At 44.5% G+C, this 15,961-nt stretch overlaps 1 protein-coding gene across 4 annotated transcripts in view; it reads left to right on the top strand.

The window, feature by feature from the left end:
• CDK6 (cyclin dependent kinase 6) overlaps window positions 1-15,961 on the top strand; it is a 179,372-nt gene that overhangs the window by 37,114 nt on the left and 126,297 nt on the right. For all 4 annotated transcript variants that reach the window (XM_040964675.1, XM_040964673.1, XM_040964676.1 and 1 more), the window contains one exon: window positions 10,395-10,530. In XM_040964675.1, coding sequence (XP_040820609.1) covers window positions 10,395-10,530 — 136 coding nt within the window. The remainder of the gene's footprint in view (window positions 1-10,394; window positions 10,531-15,961) is intronic.

The raw sequence follows: 15,961 nt of genomic DNA, 5'->3' as shown, positions 1-15,961 counted from the left end.
TCAGACACTCAACAAGTTCTGCCAAGTCAACCTCTTAAATATTTCTGGAATCTGTACTCTCCTCTCCATGCCTGCTGCCAGGTCCTTAGGACAGGCCCTCTTTATTCTCCACCGTACAACTGCTCCAGCAGTCTCCTTGCGGGTCCACTTACTACTATTCCCTCTCTTATCTGTGCTGTCAGATGGAGCTGCTGGAACTTCACAGACTAGATACCCATTTTCTGTGGGATAAGGCTTGTGTATTTGTGACACTCAAGGTTTCTCTGAAGTAGGAGTTCTGACTGTTGTGTTTGCTTAAGTAGCTACTTTGTAATCTCTTCCATAATCCTTTTCCTTTTGCTGGTTGGGTACCCCTCTCTACTGCCCTTAAAATTCTGTGTGTGCAGGTCATGTGTGGTAACCTAGTAGCTAAATCCTCACCTTGCATATACTGGGATCCCATATGGGCACTAGTTGGTATCCAGGCTGCTCCACTTCCCTTCCAACTCCCTGCTTGTGACCTGGGAAAGCAGTTGCGAACAGTCCAAAGCCTTGGGACCCTGCACCCATGTGGGAGACCTGGAGGAGGCTGCAGACTCCTAGCTTCAGATCGGCTCAGCCCTGGCCATTGCAGCCACTTGGAGAGTGAACCAGTGAATGGAAGATCTTTCTCCCTGTCTTTCTTTCTCTCTGTAAACCTAACTTTCCAATAAAAAAATAAATAAGTCTTTTAAAAAGAAAAATGCTGTGTGCATAGACAAAAAAAAAGAGAGATGTGTGTTGATCCACAGCACAGTACAACATTTGCGGGAGAGTTTTGTATGCCTTCCCCATTAAAGACTCAGAATAACTTGAGAAATTTTGTTTGATCTTTTGGTCTTTGTATCCCTAGCAACTAATGCAAGGCATAAAAAATAGCCAACATTTAAATAACGTCTGTGGGTTACACACATTTTTTCAGAGCTAACGGTGAGATGTACTCTGTAGAAGGTTTCTCGACAAAACTGAGAGATGAGTACAAAGTGTCCACCAGGCATGAAACTAGGATGAAGACCCTCTGGAGCAGACCAGCCAGACGGATGAGTGCCTGAACTCATGAAATGTCAGGGCACACCGGTGGCAGGGCACAGCAGGCAGTGGCAGAACCTAGGACTCCTTGGTTGGATGGTAGCATGAGTGGCTAAGGAAGGTAAACCGTGTTCTAACTACTTTGAAATTGTTCAAGGTATTGACGCTGTGTAAGAGGTCACTGGATGTGGAGTTTGGAGAGAGCTGAGATTCAGCATCCTTCAGGCACTCTAGGAAGCTTGGACCATAAATGAGATCACTGTCATTGGTTGTCGGCCTGTGATGGTGGGGCTGGTGCTTTGGCGGGAAAGAGGATAGAACTGTGAAAGTGTAGGTCAGGGAGGAGATAGAGCCCTATGATGGTTTTGTTAATTTCTGCATCTTCACTCTGGCCGCTTGAGCAAATCATTCTTTAAATCCTAGCTTTCTCAGATCATTGTAATGGTTTCTGTTCCTTAGGACATAGTGAAAGGATTCGGTGAATTTGCACATGTAAAGTAACTGGGACCACCCCAGGTTCAAGATAGAGGTTCCTGGGTGGTAAATTAGAGAGGACATGAAGAAAGTTTCATAACAGAGAATTTTGAGGTGATTTCCCTGGGGTGACAACGAACACCTTCTGTTTGCAACAGTCTGCAGTGTTGGGAATTCATGCTAAGCTTTAGTAACACGCAGAAACAGAGCATTTTTCTTCACTGCTGCTGCTGCGGCTGTCACAAATTACGTAATTTTTCCATCTAACAGTTAACTTCTTTTCCTTTCCACTTAATATTTTGTTTATTATATTTGAAGTAGCATGTTTAATATGCATTCTATTTGAATGCTTATTGTTCCTCTAAAGGATTCAACAAATAAAAAATAAAGAGCCATACTTGAGCAGGACAGTAGGCAGGAGCTTTCAGCAATAATCAACTAAAAAGATACTCAATTTCACTCCTATAAGGTAAAATTTGAAATAGCTACAAAATCATTAGAACTGTAGAGGTTCATCATTCTTAATTTGACAGAATGCTGTATTGGCAGCAAAATTGATACAGGCATTTCTTTGTGTGTTGAATTTTTGAATTATATATTTATTCCTGGTGGGCCATTAACATAGATTTGCAATTATTGTATATTTGTATATTATTGTATATTTGTATATTATTGTATATTTGTCTTTTGAATCATGTCAGAGTACAGGAACACAGGCTTTTCTGTTGAGCCTCATCATTCCATGCCAGGTCAGTGGTCTTTCGTCACAGGCTTGAAGCTCACACATCCTGCCGTTTCAGCTGGAAGCACTTTCTTCAGCACTTCTTGCAGGACAGGTCTCCTGCCAAGAACTCCCTTCGCTTTTGTTGATCTGGGAGTATCTTGGCCCATTGTATCCATCTACTCCTGTAAAGATTTAAGCTCCGCAACAAGTGCAGCATACATGGTAACTTATAAATTTAGGTTACTGCCTAATCACAGAATTGAAAGTTTGGGGCTTTTGCCTTCATGTCCTTGGGAAGCAGAGAGCGTGCGGTTTGATCTGCTAGTCCACCCTCCAGACTTCTCCCAAACCTGAGGGGCCAGAACTTGAGCTGCCTGCCATGGTCTACAATATTAGGAGCTGAAGCCAAGATTCAAACCCAGACATGCTGATATGGGACTGGGGCATCCTAACCAGCCTCTGCCTTCTTTCCGCCTTTGTAAATTATTTGTTTCAAAGACAGAGTGAGAGAGACAGAGGGATCAGTCTTCATCTGTGTGTTCACTTCTCCAAATGGTCACAGCAGCCAGAGCTCGACTAGGCTGAGTGAGGCCAGGAGCCAGCAGCTCCATCTGCTTTTCTCACTTGGGTGATCTTAGCATGTCTGCTGACTGGTTCGCTCCCTCAGATTCTGCTGAGGTTGGGGCTGGAGCTGGAGCCGGGAATGTCATCCAAATTTCTTCCATCTGCTTCCCATCCAGCTCCCTGCTTGTGGCTGGGAAAGCAGCCGAAGACGGCCCAAAGTTTTGAGACCCTGCACCCGCGTGGGACACCCAGAGGAAGCTCCTGGCTCCTGGCTTCAAATCGAGGCAGCCCAGCCTTTGTGGCCACTTGGGGAGTAAAACAACAGACTGAAGATCTTCCTCTCTGTCTCTCCTCCTCTATGTATATCTGACTTTCCAATAAAAAAAAGATAAATCTTTTTCTAAAAGTTAATATGTAGCACTAGATTGTTGGCAGTAAACTAGTAAGGGTTGCCTGATAATTGCAGTGTAATATTAGCATATTGAGTACATTTAACATCTCTTACCAGATTTGGTGTATCTGCTTTCCAAATGCCATTTCCAAGAATCTTCTCTTTTAGTTTGCTTCTGACCTTCCTAAGTCATGTTTGAAATGTTCATTCACTAGATAAACATGTGTTGAACCCTTGCTACGTGTCAGACACCGTATAGGTGCCATGGAGAATTGAAAGAATGAACCGAGCAGCAGCAGCATCCCATATGGGCACCAGTTCAACCTGGCTGCTCTGCTCTGATCCAGTTTCCTGTTAATGCAGCTGGGAAAGCAGGAAGATGACCAGACTTGTGGGCCTCTGCACCCGCTAAGAGACCCAGATGCAAATAAATGTAAGGAAAAAAAGCAGAAGTAGTACTTACACTGTGGTGCCATGGGTTAAACCTGTACCTGTAGCATCGGCATCACACATGGTGCCAGTTCAAGATCCTCCAGTTCTGAGCTAGTTCCCTGCTAATACACCTGGGGAAGCCTCTCTCCGCCCCCCCCCCTTTGTCTCATGTGTTACTCTGCCTTTCAAATAAACAAATCTTAAAAGAAAGAATGAGGCAAAGTACCAAGAGCTTCTGCTCCATACAGTTGGTCTTCACTTGGCTCATCTGTAATCTCTGGCGTGCTCCTCGGGGGTGGGCCTTGGGGTCCCCCTACCCTCACCAAATGCTGCTCATTCTTTAACCATTCACTCCTGTTAGGGTCTGTTACATGTTGTCTTCGTTTGTTTCTGTTCTTCCCTGGCTCTGTGGGCAGCAGCAGAGCCACATCACTGCGTCCCGTGGCCGGGAACCCATCCGAAGCAGGCTGCTCGGTGGAATGCTAGTTTTGCTGCTGATCATGTGGTTTCTGTCGCCAGTGTTTCCATATACACAAATGGTACTATTTGTTCTACTTTCGATAGTTGCTGTGGTGCAGCACCTATCTTGGAAACTTGCCTACTCTGGGGGATTCCCATTTGGCCTATAGACCAGCTCTTTTGAGCAGGTACAGGCGGTGTGAACAGGTGCACAGAGGCCAAAACTGGGCTAACAGCAAATCTTGAGAAGCTGAACTGGGAGACTTCCCTATGAGCTCTCTCTCAGAGGTTGTAAGAAGATGATTTCGAAGTGACGGATGTTTTCTGGGCATTCCCTTGTCAGAAGGTGCATTCCCTTGCCTTTAAGCTGCGTGAACATGTAGAGGTGGGGAGGAGGGTGTTCCGAGCTGCTGCGTTTTTATGGCTGGCCGCTCCCGGCGTCTGGTTTTCAGCTCTAGGGAACGGGGCAGGAGTGTTGACCAGGGCATTCCAGACCTCAGAGCACTGAAATCAGCCCTCTGTCCGTTGCTCTCTGCATCTTTATACTATTTTTTAGTCTTTTTCCTTCTCTCCTTACTTCCTCTTTCCTGAGGAGCCCTCTCCAATTTGCATTCTCCAGTTTGTGACGTACCTGTCGTCTTCTTTTTTCTGAATAAAATGTCTGTATAGTTGGATCAGAACCCTCCAGTAGGAAACCTGGGCCCAAGCCTCGTGTTCCTATGGGAGACAGGAATTAATCTGATGGCAGCTGTCGATCATTTCTGCTGCCTGGAGTGACAGGTGATAGGAACTGTTTCAGGCGCTGTGGTCACTTGGAGGTCACTCTTGCCACTTGTGTGCTTGAGTTTAACTCCCTGCGTCCAGGATACAGATTTGAGGGCAGATGGTGGTGTACCTAAGTCATTTCATCATTGCCAAGTCGCAGATAGATGTCTTAATCAAGAGAAGTTTCTGTTTGTTGGTTAGTTTTTATTTATTTATGTATTTTCCTTCAAGTAATGAAAACCCATTTCTAACCAGGTGAGCAAGAAATGGCTTCACTGACTCTTGTAGTTAGTGGATCCTGGGGATGAGGGAGACCCAGGTGGGTCTGCTGCCTAAACCCTCGGCCTGAAGGGGCTTGCCTGCCGTCACTGTGCCGCCGCGGTCTGGGGTAGGTTCATTAAGGCTGACGCGGTGGCCGAGATGGTCAGCAGCAGCTGCAGGGCAGAGACTTTGCCAGTTTGGTAATCCCAGCATTAAAGAGAGATTTTACTGTCCTACAAGTTCTAGAATTCCCATGGTCCTGTCCATCCCCAAATCAATCATTGTCACTGTCTGTGCAGGCCTGGACAGATGCCAGCCCCGAGTCCTGCCTCCCAAAACGGCCTGGCCGAAGTGAGAGGCAGGAGCAGATCTTGCACAGAAGCAAGGGAGGTTTCCAGGGAAGTAGAGACAGCCTGAGCCCGTGGTGTCCCGTAGGAATGTGAAAGACGAGTTTGCTTGGATGTGTGGTATAGCGCGCATAGTATTTAGAAAATGTGTTTCTTCTGCAAAGGTGAATATCATTACTTGTCTTTTTAAAAATATTTATTTTGTTTTTATCTGAAAGAGTTATGGAGGGAGATCTTCCATCTGCTGGTTCACTCCCCAAATGACTGCAACAGCTGGAGCTGAGCCAATTTGAAGCTGAGAGTCAGGAGCTTCTTCTGGGTCTCTAATATGGGTGCCAGAGTCCGAGGACTTCGGCCATCCTTTGATGCTTTGCCATAAGCAGGAACCTGGATCAACAAGTGAAGCAACTGGGACACAAACTGAACCAGTGTCCATATGGGGTGCTGGTGCCACAGGTGGCGGCTGTTGCACAGTGGCTCTAGTCTTTTTTTATGTACAAATATCTTCCACAGCTAGATAGTAAAGCTCTTACAAACATTTACCACCCTACATTTGTTGGGGACTTTAAAAGAAGTATAGTGCCTACCTGTGGCAAAGACTTGGCTGCTGAAACTGATTTCCTTCTAGCATGTGCCCCTTGTTGGCAGGAAATACTTGAGGAGTTGTACCATGTGGTGTGGGTGTGGGCGGCAACCAAGTACCCACTTGGTGCAAGTGCTATACACTCCATGGCTGGACTTGGAGATGTGTGGGTGACATGACTTTGCTGCCACAAGCTGTAGCCAGATTGCCTCCTGGACTACAAAAGATGAAACTGGATGTGCAAAGCCAGTGTTCTTCTCTACTCCCCAGGCTGGCTCTGCTTCAAGCACATGTGGCTATGACCCTTGCTCATCTGTGCTGGACATCTCTCAGCTCTGCGATTATTGGATACAGGGGAGGCCAGGGAGGAAAGGACAGGAAAAAATTCCCATAGAATGTCCTGTGACAGGTCTGAGTTTAGTCATTCAATAATACAGATTTCCCTTTTGTTTTAACCCACAATAGAGAGGCAGCCTCATGTTTACAAAGCGTGCTGGTAGTGAGACCTTGGTCAGTATCATCTTTGGAATTCCCAGGCCGGTTGGATGTGATCCCATCCATGAGCCAAAGGCAGCTTGTCTGTAGGAGAGACCCAGAATACCAGTGAAAAATGAGAGCAGGGACAGGAAGCAGTTGTTAGGCATCACAATGGGTAGGATGCAGAGTTCTTTCAGGGAGATGTTTCTGCTCTGAGATAATTGCATCGCTAGGACAGCTGGGCAGCTGAGTGCTGCGCTCTCTCCCTGCCCTGCAGCCCGAGGGGCAGGACAATGAGAGAGAGCAAAAGGACTGACTTTATAGGAGAAGTCAGGAGTGCAGCTGACTTCATTGTGAGATGACAAGGGCCTGCCTTCCCTTTTTGGAGTGCATCTTGCAAAGCTCAACTATTTTCTAGACCTTCCTGAAAGCGGAGAAGCACTCTACTCTTTCTGAGCACTCCCTGGGTGGATGAACAGTGAGGGGTAATTGTCTTAGCCTCCGAAGGTTGTCAGCAGAGAGCGATGATGGTTTTCTTAGGGCACTGCAGTCTTGCTGATATTCTTTGCCAGTTCTCGGAACCACCACAGACGTTTCAGAAGATCTTCAAATGCTGGCCAACCCGAGGAATCCAACAGTTGGCGTCCTTGGCCATGTTTGTGTTCCAGAGGTTCAGAACTGGGTGGCTCTTTGGTCTGGCAGGCGCAGGGGTGTCGGTAGCCGAGCTGCATTCTCCCTGGATTTATCCCTAGCATTGCCAATGGATGAGTCCCAGTTGGCTGCCCATGACTTCGGTTCTTAGTGAGCTCAGTAGCTTTGTGTGACACTCGCTACCTGTTTTGCTAAACAAAGCGACTCTTACTTGGTTTAAGTTGATTTGGAAGGGGAAATCATAATAGACAAGAGGGCACCATACACTTTATGTTCTGAAACACCTGAAATTGAGGTTCATAACTCTGCATTTGAGGTGCATTCATCCCATCATGGCTAGTATTATTGTTCATTTGTACTGTGATAATGTAGTAACATAATTAAGGCAAACAAATATCTTGTCTTCGGAACCAGTGCTGGAGTCCAGCATTAAGGACTAGCAGATAAAGCCTGCACCTGCAATGCCAGCAACCCATAAGGGCATCGGTTCCAGTTCCAACTGTTCCACTTCTAATCTAGCTCCCTGCTGATGTCTCTGGGAGGGCAACAGAAGCAGAGCATGACCCAAGTACTTGGATCTCTGCCACCCACATGGAAGAGATTTCAGACTGAGTTTAGGCTCCTGGCTTTGCCTGGTCTACTCTGGCTCCATCTGGAGAGTAGAGCAGGAGGACTTTCTATGTGCAGCCCTACCTTTCAAATAAATGAAAGATATATATTATACATATATACATATAGATATATGTATATACACACACACATTTTAAAATTCGTATTATAAGGCTGGTACCGTAACAGTGTGTTAAACTGTCATCTGCCTCTCCTACAAAGAGTGTTTGAAGACTGTATCTATGAAGTGAAGCCATGGGGCCTCCTCCCAGGCCTGCTCAGGCCAGCACTCTCGGAGACAGGTGACCTTTGGCTCAGCAGGATTTTAGGGTTGTTGCTTTGTCCAGTTATGTCCCTATTGGAAGGATTAGTGGGTTTTTTAAAAAAATCACTGAAATATCTTCTATAAAACAAATGCCTGTATTGGAAGCTACCTGCTCAGTAAGAGGTGCAGTTGCTAACAGTCCTTACTGTCTTCATGTAGTGACCAACAATGTACTTTTTCTTGTGAAGGAAATGTAATTGTTTTAGTGCAGAATGGTTCTGAAAGTGGTAGTTAAGAACCACAGTTGCAGTGGACACAATATGATCCAGTTCCCATGTTTGTATTTGCTTTTAGTATATGCCATTTTGGGTTCCTTTGCTGTTTTATTTTATTACAAAAATAGAAGCAACAGACATAAAGAAACTTGATAACTGTGGGACTTGTTTTTCTCCTTCACAGGGGAGGAAAATTAAATCTGTCTGCAAAACTTTGCGTTTAAGGGAAAGGAGATGGCTTAGAAGCACCTGTGAATTGATGGCAGCCACCTGCAACCACAAAGCCAGTTGGCTTCCCAGTACCGAGCCCGCGCATGATCCAAGTGACACTTTGCAATAGTCTTGGACTTGCATGAGTTATGGCACTGTCTTTCATAAACTTATTAAGTAGAAATGTTTATCATAATGTTTTTCCAGAATAAATCACAAACAGGAGAAAATGTGAAATTTGAGAGTAGTTCCTAAAAGATGTTGAAATCAGAATATTTGGAAGTAAAAACTGTGAGAGAAAATTGAAATGGCCCATCACTGAGCCATAGCTTGAGTCTGAGAGTGCAGTTGTGGGACTGATGGGACTCACAGGTGCAGGGCTGCTTAGTGAGCCAGACATTATACATGTACCAGGGCAAGACTCCTGGGGGTGAGCAAGAGGCAGCCCTGTGGTTGTGTGAGGGGCTGGTGGTACGCACTTGAATTGTCTCGTTGAGGAGATTTGGGGTAGACATGGCGATTCAAAAAATTAATCCTTCACCTAAAAGTACTAGCATCTCATATGCTACAGGCTCCTGGCTTTGAATGGGCTCAACTCCGGCCGTTGTGGTCACTTGGGGAGTGAACCAGTGGATGGAAGATATTTCTCTCTGCCTCTCCTTCTGTAAATCTGCCTTTCCAAGAAAAAGTTTTTTTAATGAAAGACTCTATCATTTCATTAGCTCTTTCTCAGTATGCATAGGACACACTTGTTGAAAAACTTACAGCTTGTCAGTGGCTGGCTTTTTTTGGTTCTTCCAGGGCTTTGATAGAGTTCCCTGCTTCAGAGAATGTGCTATGGCTGCAACGAAAGGAAATTTTCTTCTTGAGCTTGAATGTGTGTTTGACTACTGAAGACTCTTTGTTTTGTTTTTAAAATTTAACTTTTGAATTGTGAGATAGTATGGTGAAAACTAGATTCATGCTCCAAACTTCATGATATTTGTTGGCTACTTTTTCCATTGAAGACCAAATAATTTAGCAATATGCTTTTCCCTTGCAAAATAAAGAAATGTTAGCATTTCAGTGCTAACATTGTGGAATGATCAGTTCAAGCTGATTAACATAATCATTGCTTCATTTTTCCATTTTTTGATGTGATAAAAACATTTGAGGTCAACTCTTAGCAATTTGAGTAATAAAACTCATTATTTTTGATTGCCATCATACTGCACTTTCATACTTGAAGATACTGCATATAGCCATTATTTGACAACTAGATGAAATAAATTAATTTCAGTCTTGGTATTTAGAATTTTAAAACAAAAAAGCTAGGCTCTTCCTAGGAAAATAATTTGACTGTCCAAGATGAGAACGCTCTCCTAGAAACTAAATTATCCAGTATTCTGTCGTACTTATTTCGCAGCCATGGTTGTGACCCCTTAAATGCCAAGAAAATCTTACATTTTAGATTCCAGAGTCCAGTATTCCCAAAAAAATACTCAACGTGGATCTAATAAATCTAGAACTGTAGACTGAGAAAAAAAAAAAACATTTTGCCAGGACTACAAGTTTTTAAAACTGTAAAACTGTCTCTGCCAACAGATTCTATCAAGTTATTTCCCAAGAAGTTTCTCCAAGTAGACAGGCTTGTGGTCGGATCTTTACTGTTCTATATGGTCTCCTCCTCTTGAATGTTCACCCTGATGGGAAAGCATTAGATCACATCAGATGGCGTTCTGTAGGACAACAAGCGGTGTCCAGCACTGGCCGAGCCATGGGTATTCCTGATGTGTGATGAAACTAAGGGATTGTGTGAGACCTACAGGCTACTTCTCTTCTTACTCATACCTACTTAATGTCTTTGTCTATTTCTTCTAGGCTGTTTGATGTTTGCACGGTGTCCCGGACCGACAGAGAGACAAAATTAACACTAGTGTTTGAACACGTTGATCAAGACTTGACCACTTACTTGGATAAAGTTCCGGAGCCTGGAGTGCCCACTGAAACCATCAAGGTACCAAGAATCCTCCTTCTACCTGGCAGACCGTGCACTGTGTTTATTGAGCAGTGGAATTCCATGCTAACTGAAATTGCCAGAAGTAGAACTGTTAGGCTACTCAATGTACAGTTTAAAATATCAACTGAGATAAATATTTTAGAATGAGATGCCTTTAGGTTCAAAAGTTTTTAAGAGTGGAGTGAAGTATTTTTTTGTTCCAGGGCCTGTTTAGATTTGTGTTTGTGCCTGATATGGCCCTAACTTTGGGAAGTATACTATAGTAGGTGTCGAAATCTTTTGCTGAAGATTGATGGTCTTTGAGGGATGTAATTTGAAATAGTGTTCATTCAGGAGCATATTTTATAATTGCATACGGACTTCAGGATATATCTGTTAAGTCTGAAATGCTGGTTATTCAGTCCTTCTTTTTCCATTTTTTTCTTATTTATCAAACGTTTATAGCAAACCTAAGTGCCAAATTCACAGTGATTTGTACACATTAGTACTCACTAAATAAGACACATTTTCAGATGACAACTTTTTTCAGAAATGACATCACCACACACATTGAGGATGTGAATCTGTGAGAGACATACTCAGCTCACAGTCCGCAGAGTAGGTGATCGTGTCTCTGGGCCGTACAGACCACCTGTGGTGGGCCTCAAAGCCGCATAGTAAATCCTTGTAAAATGTTCAAGTCTACTGAATGGGATCTTGTGCAGAAATCCCTGTTCAGTTGTTGGGCCAGGCCTTCCTGACTCCAGCTTCCTGGTAATCAGACCCAGCGAGACAGCACTGAAGGTACGTCCTGGAGTTCTTGCCACCCAGGGTACCTGGTCCCGCTGCAGCGTTGTGGCCATTTGGGGAGTAGAGATGGCGCTGTCTCTGTCTCTCAAATAACAATTTTTAGGAAGAGGCACAGGTGGAGAGCGGTTCTCAAAGTGAGGTAAGGGGGAGATGAGGGGCACGGCTGATACAGGGCTGGGGGTGCTGGTGGGAGGAAATCACCACGGATGCTGCTGTTGTGGGGTGGCTGGTTCGGGTTCTGAGTTCTCAATTTCCCACCTGTTCCCACGGTGGAGGAAATGTCAATTCATTCCAAGTGGAACAGAGTTCTCTGAAGGCTGTTAAAGGTCTTCAGTCAACAGGGTCAGTGCCTCTTACTGACTAGCTGGTGGAGAGAGCAGCTTGGGGCCAGGCTCTGGTTAGTTCATATTTTAGATGAAGCATCTGTGGATATTTCTGTAATAAAATGTAACCATGGTCATGTGAAGTATTACAGGCAATTAATTTACATGTTGGGGTTGATTGAACATTTTATGCTAAATCAGACAGTAATTAGAAGACCTTTTGTTTCTTCCATTTTGTTTTTAATTTTCTGGAGTAATTTACTGTTCTTCCTTCCCAAATATAAGCTTCTTTTTCAATGTGATGAGTGCTCCTTGGAAAGATTTTTTTTTTAAAGAACCATCAAATAGATAGGCTAAATGTGTAACTGACATAAATTTATTTTTAAAATACACTTGTGCTTTCTTCTTTCTGTGATTGACTTACATTTTAAGTAGATAGAATCTATCCAATAGGAACATGTGGCCAATTGCATTCTGACTAATTGAGGTTTTCAAATGCACAGCTATAGGACAGGAATATTTTATTGTATTGACTCATTGATGAGAAGTCATAATAACATGATCAAGCAAATACTGTTAGGACAGACAACCAATTGGAAATACAAAAATGGACTCTTGTATATAGAATGGTCCATTCTAGCAAGGGTTTTTCTGAATGCTCTTTTGCAAACATCTGTAGAATATTTACTTTGTTCAGGTAGGGTTCTTGGTCAGGCATTGTTGCACATAAAGCCAAATCAGGCATGAGGCTGCACTTAGGGCCTTTAGAACCTAAGAGATACCACACGCACAGAGACAGGTGGTCGCCATTCTGAATGGCTAGTAAGGGGAAACAGAACTACTTGCAAAATAAGCACAACTTGTGCTTCTTTGCAGGATGGAACCGGAATATTCCCTAAAATGTTTTTCACAGGATCAAAGCCGTAGACTTATTATTATTGACTTTGTGTTGCACACATTGGGGTGTGTCATATTGTGAAGATAATGATAAATGTGCGAAGTAGGTGAACGTGAAGTAGATAGGAAGCAGACAACCAGGGTAAGACTTCCTGCAGGATCACCCTGGGTCAGTGGTTTTCCCACCCTCCCGGCTTGTGCCCTGCTTCCTGTGGCCCTGACCCATGGGCTGTCCTGGTGCCCATGCGGGTTGTACCCTACCTTAGGTAGCAGAACTAAGCTAAAACTGGTGTGTTTCAGGTTGTCTTACAAAATAAGACAGGAGTTAGAACTTTGGGCCTGGTGAATTTACTTTCTCAGCTTAGAAACATCATGCTAGGTTTTTCAGATGCCTTTGAATGCCGTTTGTTGTCAGGAGATAAAGAGGACATAAAGCACGCATAACTCACGTGTTTGTGGAGGTTGATAGCAAGGAGCTGGTCGTTACTGCGCCGTGCTCTTGCCAGACTACGATAAAGAAAGTTAAAGGGATCAGCCCAAGCTGAAGTTGTCACCAGGAAGCATCGTATGAAATGGAATCACAGGTGGCTCTTGCCAGCGCATTCCCAGACGCGTAAAGAAGTAAACATGTATGTGCATCTTCTGGATGCCTCATCGTGTGCCTGCCCCTGCTTCCTCAGGCTGCCTCTTCCAGTCTTGGTTGGTGATGACGTTTGCCCCAGGGACCTCACTGACAGCTGTCATGTGCAGGAGCAGTTCCTATTGCTTTGCCTCCTGGGCTTCTCATTGACATTTCTCATTTTTCTTCTTCCTAATCCAGAATGTTGTCTTTGGATCTCTCTCATGGTGGAAGAGTCCAGTGCTGTCATTGCTTCCCTTTATTTAGGACTTTGGAGATTTCATACTGCCTTGCTTCTTGGGTTTTCACACTTAAACTTATGGGGCAGTAATTGACGTTTTCCTGGTGGTTGTTGTTTTAGGGTGCATGATTTAGATTAGCTGCTAATATAGCAACTGCCATTTCGGGGAGCTGTATGAAATGCAGGGACTCTCAAGTTTTTATTTTTCTGTGTCGGCCTACCAGACAGAGGGTCTGAGAGCCAGAAGAACATTTTGTCACCATTTTTCTCAGTCATTTCAGCTTCCGCTCAGAAAAGGAGCTAGGCAGTAGGATGTACATGGGGAGAAGCAGGCTGTCAAGGTATAATGCCCCTTCTTGAACCATTCATCTGATTCATCTGTGCTTGGGTTCTGCAGGACACATGTTTCCTAGGCAACTGTATCCATTATCTTATAAATCCTGGGAGAACCTCATGTCTTGCCTTGTTTGTTCTCTGCCCATAATGTGCTTGATAAAGTTGGCAATATAACTTTGCTGGTTAAGGCACCAGAAGGTCACGTGAAAGACGTGCAGCCTCTCTCCAACAGGGCAGGGCTATTTTAGTCCAGACCATATGGCCTCTTTTGATGATTCCATCTTGGAATAAAAATTCGATTTTATTCATGAGTCTCCCTGATAAATGAATCCTACAAGGCCTGAGAGGACCAGAAGAGCTCCTGTTTTATGTGCCCACGTCGGTCGTTTTCTTTGTGAATTAGATAAATTTCCGTTTTATCTTCAACTGGATGTTTCTTAGAGATTTCCGTTGGTTGTAATAGTTGCAGTAAGAGATAAGATGTTCTATTAGGTTTGTTTTACAAAACACAGACTTGCACGGCTGACACACACTCTCATTAGCACCTGGTCCCTGCCTCTGGGAAGTGTCTGTTTTCATGAGTCATATCTGCTGGAGTCAACCGTGGCTCTGAGGTCGGTGTGGGCTGCCCAGGGCTGGCCCACCTTTCTCCACTGGATGCTTTACAAAGTGACTAGCACAAGTGGGAAGTCTCCCAGATGGTCCTCTCTCACTCCTAAAGGAATCGAGCCATGCCCCTTCTGCTCCTGGTGGTCTTCACGTTGCCTGAATTATGAGCAGGTGATTGGTCTCATCTTTGCAGGACATGGAGCAAATTAACATGAAAATATCGCTTCTCAGAAAACAAGGCAGGCTTGAATGCCCTGTCACTGCTGGTCATTAGCCATCTGCCACCAGACACTCATACTCTGTTTATCACATTTGAAATTCAGAGCAGATGTTGCATAATAAAGTGATCCCAAAAGCAAGGCAAGAGACTCCAAGAGCACATACCCTACAACCAGGGTACAGAGCCTGGGAAGAGATTTTATTTCAAACCAACATCATAGCTGGATGAATTGAATGGGCTGTGTTTTTAAAAGCACACAGCAAATGTGCCCATGTGCACCTCCCTGGTGTTCAGTGCAAAATGCTTTCTAGAAGATGAGAAGAAAATGCTCCTGTGGAAGACACGTGAAAGGACAACTCAGTCAGATTTCTCTCACAAGCTAAGTGGGCAGTTGTCATTACCCCACACGCTGAAGTGAAGGACCTTGCAGGAGTCATGCCAGTCTGGGCTTCCTCTGTGAGCTGGTCCGTGACTGAGAGCAGCTTGACAGGCTCCAGATAGTCCGACACTGCAGTACTGTTGGGCCTCTCCAGGCCCCAGGCTTGCGGCCCGGCTTCTCCGTTTGTTGGTGCTTTGGTACCCAGATCCTCATTTCTCTTTGACTTCCTGGCCTTGTAACCCTTGGCTGTGTAAGGCTCTGCTCCAGCCTGAAACCAGGCTGTGTCTGCGTCTTACGTCGCAAGGTTCTTTCCTTTTACCTACATTGCCCTTTCCCGTTAAGGTAGTGTGTTGGAGGATTGTATTACAATGTTTACATAATTGATTTACATGTATTCTAGACCTTTACTGTGCCCTATAAAAGTGTATGGATTCAAATATATTAGTTGCTCTGCTTTGAGTCATTCTGGTTTTTTTTTATTGTTATTAACATTGTATTATGTGATACAGTTTTATAGGCACTGAGGATTCCCCCCACTCCTCCCATACCCCTCCCCCCATAGTGGATTCCTCCACCTTGCTGCATAACCACAGTTCAAGTTCAGTTGAGATTCCTTCATTGCAGTCATTCTGTTTTTTAAAACACAGAAATCCATATCTTCACTAGGAATATAATATGTATTCCACGGAAAATCATCTTTTGACTGAAGAAATGTTTCCCTATATGAACTGCAGCCTTTCCCTTTCCCTCTCACCCCCTCACGTGCACAGAGTTTTGACTTGGTTTGATTTGCTTGAGAGCAGCATCAGCTATATTGCTGAGCCAGAGTTAAGAAGTCAGTCTAGGACCTGGCACGGTGGCCTAGTGGCCAAAGTCCTCACCTTGAACATGCCAGGATCCCATATGGGCGCTGGTTCTATTCCTGGCAGCCCTGCTTCCCATCCAGCTCCCTACTTGTAACCTGGGAAAGCAATCGAGGACAGCCCAGAGCCTTGGGACCCTGCACCTGTGTAGG

The sequence above is a fragment of the Ochotona curzoniae genome, unplaced genomic scaffold (assembly GCF_017591425.1).
Source record: "Ochotona curzoniae isolate NIBS_2020 unplaced genomic scaffold, NIBS_Ocur_1.0 scaffold_3835, whole genome shotgun sequence".
Classification (NCBI taxonomy): domain Eukaryota; kingdom Metazoa; phylum Chordata; class Mammalia; order Lagomorpha; family Ochotonidae; genus Ochotona; species Ochotona curzoniae.
Note: the sequence above shows the minus strand (reverse complement) of the source record. Positions and strands in the feature narration are given on the sequence as shown.